This window comes from Bubalus kerabau, chromosome 3 (genome assembly GCF_029407905.1).
Source record: "Bubalus kerabau isolate K-KA32 ecotype Philippines breed swamp buffalo chromosome 3, PCC_UOA_SB_1v2, whole genome shotgun sequence".
In the NCBI taxonomy this organism is placed as follows: domain Eukaryota; kingdom Metazoa; phylum Chordata; class Mammalia; order Artiodactyla; family Bovidae; genus Bubalus; species Bubalus kerabau.
Window position 1 is genome coordinate 75,993,454 of NC_073626.1, and position 11,478 is coordinate 76,004,931.

General features: G+C 52.3%; 1 protein-coding gene across 2 annotated transcripts; it reads right to left on the reverse strand.

Annotated features, from left to right (window-relative positions):
- Positions 1–1,975: 1,975 nt before the first annotated feature.
- SP9 (Sp9 transcription factor) lies at positions 1,976–10,747 on the reverse strand. 2 transcript variants are annotated; one of them, XR_008712443.1, is made up of 2 exons: positions 10,693–10,747; positions 1,976–2,168 (listed from the first exon to the last, which is right to left on the reverse strand). XR_008712443.1 is itself a non-coding variant. In XM_055574728.1 (2 exons), the coding sequence occupies exons 1-2, from the start codon at positions 10,711–10,713 to the stop codon at positions 8,250–8,252; spliced, it is 1,446 nt and encodes a 481-aa protein (XP_055430703.1). In that variant the 3' UTR covers positions 7,767–8,249. The 2 variants fall into 2 exon arrangements, 1 of the variants encoding a protein (XP_055430703.1); XM_055574728.1 differs by lacking the exon at positions 1,976–2,168 and adding an exon at positions 7,767–9,674 and having other exon boundaries at positions 10,693–10,713.
- Between the last annotated feature and the right edge of the window lie 731 nt (positions 10,748–11,478).

Sequence of the window (11,478 nt, forward strand, 5' to 3'; positions counted from 1 at the left end):
GTTAGCATTCCAACTTGGCAAACTTAAAAACTGAAGGGAGGCATTTTCACGTATAATCATAACATGGTAACAGTTTTAAAGAGGCTCACCTGACTTGTTTTGCATATTCTAATGTAAAGGCAAAAGCAAATTGAAAGTGATTTTTTAAATGTTAAACATCTTGTTATCCTTTTGCTTTTGAAGTACAAGGTAAAAACCAGAGATAAGGCTCATAATAGAAAGTATGTCTAGTTGTATGTGTAGAGGTTTTCCTAAGTACTAACTCCAAAAAAGAATCCTCCAAGTTTAATGCGTATGATTCAAGAACAAAAGTCCTCAACAGTAACTTTTTTTTTTTTTTAGAAAACCACAGGAAAAGTCTGGTGATAAGTCATTCTTCCGACCCTTAATAGAGAAATTCTTTTCAAGAAACCTGGGTGTACCTCATGACATTTCTTATTCGTCTAATGGCCTGACATAGCACTGGCTAACTTCGGAGACTTTATGGGGGCCCCTTCCTCTCCTTTCCCTGGCTTAACATAGAAGGTAATTTAACACTAGCAAATTAATTCCTGCAGGAGGTGCTGTCGATTTACAAATGGTCAGGCATGATCAGGTTACTAGGTTAGGACTTGTTTGTTTATCTGAATGTCTATGTGGTAAGGTAGTCATCATTTAATTTAATAAATGTGCCAGAATAGGCAAGGTTGCTGCAGCATAGCAGCAGGTTTCAGCTTACCTTGCAGTGGGAAATGGAGATCTTGCTTTGTATCATACAGTTTTAATCTGAAGAAAGCTTTTTATCTGGAAGGCTTGAAGAGCCCTTCCTTGCTGTTCTTGCAGGAGATGGCTTGCTGACAGTGAATCACGGTGCTGTTGGGAGCTTGGCGTTTCCCGTTTTTAATCACCAAATATTTACTATGCTTCAGCGTTGACTCTCAAAAATTTTAAAATCCACCTAAGCCATTTCACTTTCCTCCTTAGGAAACGACCGCTGGGCTGAGGTGCGCTGGAGGAGGCCACTCTGCAAGGCCGCACCCACCACACCCTGTGCTTAATAAGATCTGGGAGAAAGCTGCATTTTAGCTTCAGTAGCTGAGCAGTATTAAGAAATCTTTATTTTGATTTTCTGAAAAGAAAACCTAGATAGTTACCACTTCTTGAAAAGAGAAAAAGGCATGCAATAGCTGCTGGTCTTGGGAGCAGGTTTTTCAGATCAAAAAGGAGAAATGCTTTTTAAAAGTTGTGAGCAACAACTAAGACAGAGGGAACTATAAGGCTTGGGAGATGCGATGGCAACCCAGTACTGATGAATCTCCTCAAACCCCGTTCCTGCTGACAAGCAGAAACAGATCCTCGTCCTCTACCCTCTTTTCTCCCTCTTCACGCCACACTTAACACCCTCAGAATATAACTAATAATGAAGCGGGGTAACACGCAGAAAAGGTAACGCAAAGTAATGCACATTCTGGCCCAAACTACCTGTGAGTTGCCTTTCCCTGACTCGTAGACACGGAAAACCCCAGTCCTTTCGGTCTGAAGGTCCTCCAGATGGGGCGGGCAGAAGCGGAGGTCGGGAGGCTTGAGTGCTGACCAGATCGTGGCTTCCAAGCACCTCGCCTTAGACTGAAAGGAGGCCAGATGGGGGCTGGAGTGAGTCCCGGGCTGGCTTGCTCTTCACATCCCCAGAGGCAACACCACCCCTGCGCACTGTGATGCTTTCCTAGACACGCGTCTGGCAACCTTCTGAACGTACCTCAAACCCAGATGAAAGCCTGATTATTAGGGGCCCATCTCCCTCCTAGAATAAGCGAGGAGGCCGCTGGACTACCCACCGACGAAGTGTAACAGGAAAGGATGCGGGCTAACTCGCAGCACCGGTCCTCCTTCCCATCCCCGACCCCACCGGTGGCCCACTCAAGAAATTCCAGGCTGTGGGCCAGAGGAGCTGCGCCCTGGGGACCAGCGCGCCAGGGCCGCCACGCGCCCTCGCCTGCCAGTTCCTGCCTAAGCTCGCCCGGCCTCCCGCGCGTTTCTCCTCTGCAGGTCGGAGGGTGGACTTCGCTAGTTAGGAAAGCGAGCGAGTATCTCGTCTCTCGGGCTCCACAGGTGAAGAGGGCGCTTTAGGACGCTGATGCTAATCTCTCGCTCCCGGGGCAAAAATGAAAATGTTGACTCTCGCCAGCAATCTGCAAGCAGAAAACAGATCAGGGTTGCGGGGCGGGGGCTGGGGGGTGGAGAGGGGACTTGTCAGTCTGCATTTTTAAAATAAATATATCACCCAGAAATGGTTGGATGTTTGCAAAACAATGTAAAATCCCTGGTATGAATTCTAAAGGAAGAGAGTGTAAGGATCTTGGAAAATCTAAAGCCTTGCTTTGCTTTCCCGGGTCCCTGAGAACAGGCCCTAGAGGAACATGTTTCCATGGACTTGCTGAAACCTTCCCTTAACTGGAGTTGCAAACACACTGTATATATTTATATCAATAACATATAGGGTAGGCATGTCTGTATGTATTTACCTCATACATATTTCTATAAACTCCAGCGTCTGGAAAGGGTGGGGGTAAATAACACTGAACGGTTAAAATTATGGAGAAGGGATAATAACTGATTACTAATTTGAAAGTAAATAAACAGGTGACTTTTTCAGATCAAATTCCTCCTTGGATCGTTACAATAAATATCTCTGAAGGAAGCTCTCTATTTATGTTGTCATTGATTAATTCTTCACTACCTCATTTGATTTCGATTTAGAACGATTTGATTCTAATTTAATTAGCATGTAATTTGGATGTACATAATTACTGTAATTATGACATTCAGGTAAGGCAGCTTTAGGCTGAAAGGCAATTTCAAATTTTCTAGCAACCTACTTTGTACTTGGAAATGGACAAGGACTTTGCGCCCTGCTATCCAAGTAGTAATTAGCACATCTTTGAAATAGGCAGTGCGGCGGGATTTGTATTAAAACAGCAAATACAAACCCAGCCGAGTTACCCGCTGCAAAGGTGGCTGAGAGTTCCGGGAAACGCACGGCGTTTCCCTGGCGCGAGATCAGGGAGCCCGGCGCCCCGTCGCCTCCGCCGGCTTTATCTGCTGCGGGCTCCGGCGCCTCTGCGGCCTTGGGTGCCGGATTTGGAGGTGTAGCTTTTAAGATTAAAATACAATAAACGTGCGGGGAGGGTTGGGGGACAAGAAAGGAGGGGAAGAAGCCATTGCACAACGTCTGAAGACGAGGGGTGGGGTAGTGGACTAGGAAGAGGAGGGAAAGGGGCGGCGGGAGGACGGCGAGACGCAGAGTGGAGAGAAAATTGGTCAACGCCCCCAAGTGTTATCCGATTTTAGATTTGGGTTTCCAAGGGAAAAGGCGGGGGCAAAGGGGATCAGTTCGCGCCGGCGGGCAGGGCAGACCCTTCGCAAGGAGCTGGGAGGAGGGGTTTCAGGACTTCTGGCAGCCCTCGGAGACCCTGACCGCCCCGCCGGGTCCCGGCCTACCCAGTAGCCCCCAGCACTCGACTCCGGCGGGACGGCGCCTGGAAGACAGAGGCGAGGCAGGAGACTGCTTCGGCCATACCCGGGTCCGGGCTGGAGAAGGTGCGGGTCCCTCGCTTCTCTCCCCTTCATAGGGGGTCTCGGGACATGGGACGATCTGCTTGCGTGCTTTAATCAGCTTGGTTTGGTCGGTCCAGGCCAGGGTCGTTGGGCGAAGAGCGCGGGGGCGCTGCGCCCACGGCCTGGTCCCCATGCCGGCTCCAAATCGCAGCCGACAGCGCCCAGCGTGCTCAACTCCAAGTTGGAAGACCCTGAAATTGCCTTGAAAGAAATGTTAAATACGCCAATTCTAAGACTAGGGCCAAGCAGGGCGTTATTTTATTTGTTTGGATTTTCAGTTAGCACATCTCAGAAAAAACTTCCTTGCCTGGGAGCAATAATACCGGCCGTTACTAAGCAGTGCTCCCCAGCAGCGGGGTTTGTCTTCCCCGGAAGACAAAAACTCGCTTTTCTTTGCTGGATTCGCTCGGTTGTTGCAGCTCGCTGCAAACGCCGACTCCCCGCTCTCGAAGCGGCGAGCGAGGGCGCATAGTGCGGCCTTCCCGAACCCGAGCTCTAGATGGCGCCAGAGAGCCGCACTCGCCAAGCCCCTCTTAAAGGAATCAAGAGCGACTGTCAAGCATAAAAGCAAATCAGAGTTTTCAGTTTTTTTAATGTGTTAAGAATGTTATTCCTTAAGAAAATTTGTAGCTAAATTATTCTCACTTAAAATAAACACTTAGTATACCAATTACACAAATGGGCGGGATTTATGTAAGATTTACTTCATCTGCATTTTTGTAGTGGGAGAGAGCCTTGGCGAATACAGATAATAGATGCAAATAAGATTAGAGTTAAAATAAATAAAGTTTCCATCTGAATAAAAAGAAATTCAATTTTACACGACTTATAACGATTTGACGGAATGTCCAGACAAGCCGCTCAGGTGCACCATCTAATCGCGTCAAAATAATGTTTTCCCTCCTGAAGGAGAGAAAAATCTTTCTCTTTCTTTTTTTCGTTCTTTCTCCACACCCCCTCCCCCACATCAGGTGGAATTCGATTCACTCCAAGGGTTAAAAAAAAATGTAAATAAAGCCAGAAAAGTCAGAACGCGGAGGGGCGGTGTGGATTGCGGCTGGCAGAGAGAAGGGCCGAGGAAAACTTGGTCTTCGTTCCTCTCCTGCGCAGGAAGAGAAGCTACAGCGCAGGAAATACTTGGAGACACCGGCTGAAACGAAATCAAATTTCCTCTCACCCGGGACTGAGAGAACTCAGGGCCCCTGTCTGCGCCCCCAACCCTACACCAGCCTCCGAGCAGCGGCCCTCGCTTGCGCTCGAACCAGAGCGGGCCGGGCCCAGGAGCCCCGAGGTGGCCCTGGGGAGACGCGGCCCCACCTCGGGTGGAGACCGAAATCGTCTCGGAGTTCCTGGGCTCTCTCCTCCCACGCACGCCTTCCCCAATTTGCTAGGGCCCAGCGGGTCGCCGCCTGCTCCAGTCAAGGTATTCCCGCGCCCCCAGGCCCCCCTGGGGCTGGAGGTTGGGGAAGAGGGCGGGAGTCTCCCTTGCCTGCTAGTTTCGGCTGGGGGCAGGGCCCTCTCCCTCCGCGTGCAGGTCCCGCGAGCTCTGCTCTCCCGGCTGGACGCTCACGCCCGACCGCAGCCCGCCGTTCTGGGAAGCCGCGGTGATGGACGTCCGCTGACCCGCGGGGCACAGGCAGCGCGCAGAGGCCTTGATCACTGGGCTGCGGAGGGAGCCGCGAGGCGAGCGGGACCTGCACGGCCAGGCCCTTTGATCTGCCTTTATTATCCATGAGAAACAAAGCTGCCCGGGGCAGACGCCCGGGCGCCCTTATTCCCCGGGAGACCCCACCACACCCTCACCTCCGCGCCGCCTACCCTCAGCCCCCTAAACACGCCAGGCACGCTCTCGACCTCCAGCGCCTCGGCCCCAAGCCCCTAGAGTGAACATAGCCCTGGCCAGCTTCTCCAGGCCAGGCCTGGACGAGAGGGCGCGCGGAGTGTAGGCTGGGGGGCCCGGTGATAATTTGAGCCAGAAGAGAAAATGGCCAAAGAAAAGAAACACTCGAGGAAGAGCCGGCCAGCCGAGGTTTCGGGGACGCAAGAAGGGGGAGCGGGAAGCCACCCAGCCCCAGACTCTGCAAACGCCCGGCTGCGGACCTTCGCTGTACGTTTTATCGCTACTTTGCTACTTGGCTTTTCACTGCAGTTTGAGAGAAAAATTTTGTTGACTTAATAACAACAGTTTATTTTTTTCTCCTCTATAAAAATCAAAACATTCATTCAAGTTCCCAAGACAATAATTTTTTTAAATCCCCACACTGCCCCCTCACACTGAGGCTGACTTTGCTTGTATTTTCTATTGTGAGGGGAGCCTTTTAGATATACTTTTATTCTGTAAATATGTACTTCATTTTCTAAATTAACATTTTTTCGAATTGCGAAATTATTACATTTACCAATTTTCTTTTCGTTTCTCCCTCTCTTTTAAATCGGGGCTGTTAAGTTGGTGGTCAGAAGACAAAGAGAATGAAAATAATTTTCATTTCAATAATTGCCTTCTGGTCAATTTAACTGTGCCTTATTTTGAAAGAGACTGTCTAAATGAGATTCCTGTCCCAAATGTGTTCCCAGGCCTGATCCCAGCCTTTAATTATTCCTGAGTTTTTTTTTCTTCAGAATAAGACGCCGCACTGAGTAATCACAAAGAAGTCAGAGAGCATCCTTGAACCTTTTCAGAAGCAGCGCCACTGATATTCAAATAACCTGCGAGGGCCATTTGACGGCGCGGGGACCTAGGCATTTCCAATTCACTATTTGCATAGATCAGCCGTCTTTGAAAAGGAAAGGAGCAGTTGTCTTCCATAACATTAAAAAGCCTAGTTATCAAATCAAGTGCTTAGTTTGGGGGCTTTTAAAACGTTTACATTTTATCTCAGGTTGCCCTTTACCGTTTGACATGCAAATTTGGTGCAGTTAATTTAGACAATTAAAAAGATCTTCAAGGGAGCTTTGTCACAGAGAATATTTGGAGTTTTCCCCGTGGACCAGCTGAGATAAAGTTGGCCAGAACAAATGATGTCTAGGAGATTAATTAGATATTTGATAAGACATGAATCCCTAATAAGGGAATACAAGGCACAGGGGGCTGCTGTGTGCTCTAAGTCAAAATTAATAACATTTAACAAGATTTTCATTTAGGCATGAAATGTCTTTTCCGGGGTATTGACTCTAGCGATTTATTCCCTTGAGTCACCTCCCAACCGTAGAGGGTCTTGGGAGGTAAAAGACTTCTTTCTAAAAGCTTTTTCCTTTCACTCATTGTTTCTAAATCGCTTTTTAAAAACAAACAAACCCACTGGAGTTTTGTCTGACCTCTCTAGCAGGGGTAGGCATCTCCCCAGTTAAAACTGCCAAGGACCTTTGCTTTTTCGAAGGGGTTCCAGAGTTTTAAAATGTCACCTTTTGAGAGCTCTCTCCTTAAGTAATACAACTACACCTTATAACCCCATTTAATTTATGCTGTTAATATACAAATAAATAATTTTGACTTTGCAAAAACATATGTGTATTATGGCTTTTTATAACTCACATAAACCTTACATTACCTAAGACTAACATTAAGGGAATTTTTCCCATCAAAAAAGGTCGAGCCATGTAAAGGTTACTGGTGGGGGGCGGGGGTGTGTGTGTGTAACAGGATTTAAAAAAAAAAGAAAGTGTATTGTTCAGAGTCCTTTAATAATACCAAAATGAAAATATGGTGTCAAGATTTTCTTCATACAGATAAACGCATTTAATTTCTTTAGATGACCTTAACTTACGTGTTTGTGAGTGAAATGATAACTCAACATTTTAAATATCTTTTACATATATACTGACTCTCACAAAGTGCATCAGAAAAAAAAAAAAAAAACCTCCCTGAATTTCAGGAATTCACCAAAAAAAAAAAAAAAAACAACTCTATTCGAATGAACACTTACAAGAAAATAAAAGAGAACACAATCTTTTGAACCCTATTTTTACAGATGTTATGAAATACAGAGAAACTGTCACTAGGACTTCCAGTTTAATTTCTCACCTTCAGCCTTTTTGATGCTTCCTTTTATAGGAAAAAAAAAGTTTCACTGTAAGTAGATATCAAGCAGGACTTGGAGCATTTTATATATAATATAATCCACGCAAAGGGTCTGTTTTTATAGGTCCCGTTTGTTCTCAAATGTTCTGACAGTCCTTTGCAGGGTGGTGACTTGTTTTTGGAGAAAAGGAAAGAGAAGGGTGGAGGAACCGGGTGGGCGGTGGGGGGAGGAGGGAACGTTTCTATGTATTGCTTTTCGCTCGATAAGTTTGTGCGAGTGGTGTGTTAGTGTGTGTGTGCACGCTTGAGTGTGCGTGCTTGTGGTTGTAGGTCTCCGGCGTGTGTGTGTGTGTGTGTGTGTGTGTGTAGTTTTTTAAAGTGTTTGTGTCGCAAGTTGGTTCGCTTTTGTTCCTGGAACACGCGTTCGATTCTCGTCTGGGCTCGGGCAGCAGAGGGGAGCTCCTGGCTTGGCCGGCGAGCGGCGGTCCGCGAGCCGAGTGCCGCATCACCTCGCGCCGGCCCGGGGGCGGCCCTGGAGCCCCCGCCCGTCCATCCCCCGGTCGTTTGCCCTCCGAACCTCTCGCTCGCTTTCGTTGTCTACTCGCTCGCTCGCTTCCTCGCGCCTCTCTCCGGATCTCTAAGAGTCGTTGGGGCCAGACGCGGCTTCCTTGCCTCCCGCCGAGGCTGCCGCCGCAGCCGCCGCCGCCGCCGCCGCAGCCGCCCGGGCCGCACTGACGCCGGAGTCGTGCAGGATGAGGTCAGGGGACTCGGAGCGGGGTGTCTCCAGGTTGCTGGCGTCCGTGTCACTGTCGCTGCCCTTTTTGCCCCCGCCGCCCCCGTTGTGCGTCTTAATGTGTTTGCTCAGGTGGTCGCTGCGCATGAAGCGCTTGTTGCACACTGGACAGGCGAAGCGCTTCTCGCCCGTGTGAGTCCGCAGGTGCCGCTGCAGCTCGTCCGAGCGCGTGAAGCGCTTGCCGCAGAAGAGCCAGTTGCACACGAAGGGCCGCTCTCCCGTGTGCCAGCGCAGGTGCGCCTTCAGGTGCGACGTCTTGCCGTACACTTTGCCGCAGCCCGGGATGTGGCAGCTGTGCAGGCCCTTGCGCCGCAGGCTCGCCCCGGCCGGGCCCAGCCGCTCCGCCTCCTGGCAGTTGGGGCAGTCGCAGGTGGCGCGGCCGGAGTAGCGGCGGGCCGAGCGCGCCGAGCTCCCCCCGGCGGCGGCGGCCGCGGCGCCCGAGATCATGGCGCTGGCTGCGGCGGCCGCCACTGCGGCGCTGGAGTCCGAGTAGGAGGGCAGCACCGGCTTGAAGCCGTCCTGGGCCAGCAGGTGCTGGCTGGTGGAGAGCAAGTGCGAGGCGGCGGCGGCCGAGGAGCCGAGGCCCGTGGAGCTGAAGGCCGAGTGCGTGAGCGAGCTGAAGTCGGGGTTGTAGGTGCCGAGCTGCGAGTGCAGCGAGGCTTGGGGGGCGCCCGAGTGCAGCGAGCTCTGGAGCCCCCCAGCGGGGTTCTGCACCTCCAGCCACGAGCCCGGGCTGCTGTGCACGTCCCACCACGACGACGCAGCGCCGTTGGTCACCTCGCCCGCCGCCAGCGTCGAGTGGAAGCCTGACTTGTACCACGACTCGTACGGGTGCGCCATGCCCACGCGCGGGTACAGGCCGTCGGCTGCCGTCGTGTGCACCTTGGAGATGAAGGCCGATTGGCCGCCCGCCTCCTGCGGGGACACCCCGGCCGCTGCCGCCGCGGCCGCCGCTGAGTTGGAGAAGAGGCCGCCGTAGTCGCTGCTGAAAGCGGACGACGTAGGGGACGTGGAGGCCAAGCAGAAGGCGCTGTTGGCTGCGCCCGAGCCTCCCGCCAGGCCGCCCGAGCCGCGGCCGCCGGTGGCCACTGCGAAGCCCGAGAGGCTGGACCCGAGGTTGCAGCTGGACGAGGAGCGCTTCCAGGGATGGAAGCCGCCCTTGGCAAAGGCGCTCGACTCCGGCAGCGTCGTCAGCGGGCTCGTGTTGCCGATCTTGTTACAGGTCGCCGCCAGCATGGCCAACGGGGTCGTTCCGAAGCGCGGCTCTTCCTAGAGTGGGTGGGGTGAGGGAGGGAGCAAGGAGGAGGAGGGCAGGAACAAGTGGGAGGAAGACACAAAGTGCACCCGTGAGCAGCCCCGTCCCCCAGCCGCTGGTCCCGAGGCGGGGGGCGGGAGGTCGTGGCCCCCCAACTCGCGCCTCCTCCCGGTGAGCTCGCGGAGGATGCGCCGCGCCCCGCCGCGCCCCACGCGGGGCAGAGGGAATCCCAAGAGACAGGGTCCCGGAGCTGTAAAGTTGTTCTTCGGTGGGGCTACAAATCAAAGATGTGTCGGTTCTCCCCGCCTCAGTCGCTGCATATCCTGCCCCAAACTGGACTCAAGTCGCTCGCCTTCCGCTCGCCACAAGCCTGCTCCTCTCAAAGAAGCCCCCAAGTAGCCCTTCGGGATGAAGCGCGGAGGTAACCACATCGGCAACAAACACCAGGTGAGGGCAGAGGCGGCCGAAACAGCGACCGAGGGTGGGGGAAGCTTGGGGCACTCCTCCCAAGGGTGACTACGACTTGATTCTTTTTAATAGAAAACGTTTTAAATGTTTACATACACACACACACACACAGAGGAAGACAAGAATCCGAGCAGAAGTGACCCCCGCGATGGATTTCAGTCATAGACGAACTAGGAAGCCGCAGAAGTGTAAATGTTAATGTGACTACATGGTCTGCAGAACGATTAAGACTGTTTTCTGGAAACACCGCTGTCGCGTAATTGCAACAATCCCCTAACCGGGGGGGGGGGGGCGGGGGGGGATGGGATATAAATCACGCGGGGGGAAAAAAGGAACCTCTAAAACCGAATATTGAAAGGACTTGCTTAACAAATCCTTTTCTTTCAAAGGCACCTCCTGGGTTCCAATAATTTGGAAAGAATCAATCCCAGAAATGTGGAAAGTGCTCAAAGAAGCTGAGGCTGCAGTCGGGCAGCAACAGTTTCTCCAGAGCCGCCGACCTGGAGAAGCCATAACGAAAAATTACTCCTGTTAAAACAAGCAAATACCGCACTTTCGACTTACCCCAAGTATAGACGTGGCCATAGCAGGTCCCTGGGTGGCGTGGCGGGGCCTGGAGCGAGGCTGAGCCTGGCGGCTGCTCGGTAAAACTATTCAGGTTCCGCGCGGCTCCCGTGTCCCCGCGCTCGCGCCGAGCGGACTCCGGGCTCCCGCCGGCTAAACTCAGCCTAAGTGCGAGGAGCACCCGCTTTGAAGTGCCGCTGGCTGCGCTTCTTACCCAATGAGGGCGCAGGCAGAGCAGACGGGAGCTGCCCAGCAGCCAATCAGACGCGCCGAGGGGCCCAAGCCCGGGCTCCCGGCGCGTGCCAGTCACTGCGGCTAGCTGGGTGGGGGGCGGGGGCGGTCGCCGACTAGGGACTGAAGAAATTACAGCGCAATTAAAAATTTACACACACTCACCAAGCCAGGTTTAAGTATCGTTGAGACCGAGTCACAAGCTTCCCCACGCCCCCCCCCCCACCGCCCCCCCCCCCCACCCCGCGACCTCCCTGAGAAGATACAAGTTAGGACTGACAGTCCTCGACTCTCCACTTGTGGGAAAGGAGACAGGAGGGGAGGGGGCGCAGAGGCGGAGGCCACATGAGCAAGGCCCAAGTAGAGATGAAAATGTCAACGCTCACTTTGTGTATCCAGGCTCTCGCCTGCGGAGCACAACTTCAGCTGGAATCCTTCATTCTCGCTCGCGATTGTATCATTGTCACTTGTCTACCTGGTTCCAGATTCCCACTGGATTCAGTTTTACTCTCAGAGTCACATTGAGGAGAAGGGGTGAAGGGACGGCTCCTCCGA

Bases quoted from the DNA above. Each gene is read 5' to 3' on its own strand.
- SP9 (XM_055574728.1), bottom strand. From the start codon at position 10,713: ATGGCCACGTCTATACTTGGG. The intron at 9,675-10,692 runs GTAAGTCGAAAG...CACCCACTCTAG, and splicing joins TGGCCACGTCTATACTTGGG to GAAGAGCCGCGCTTCGGAAC.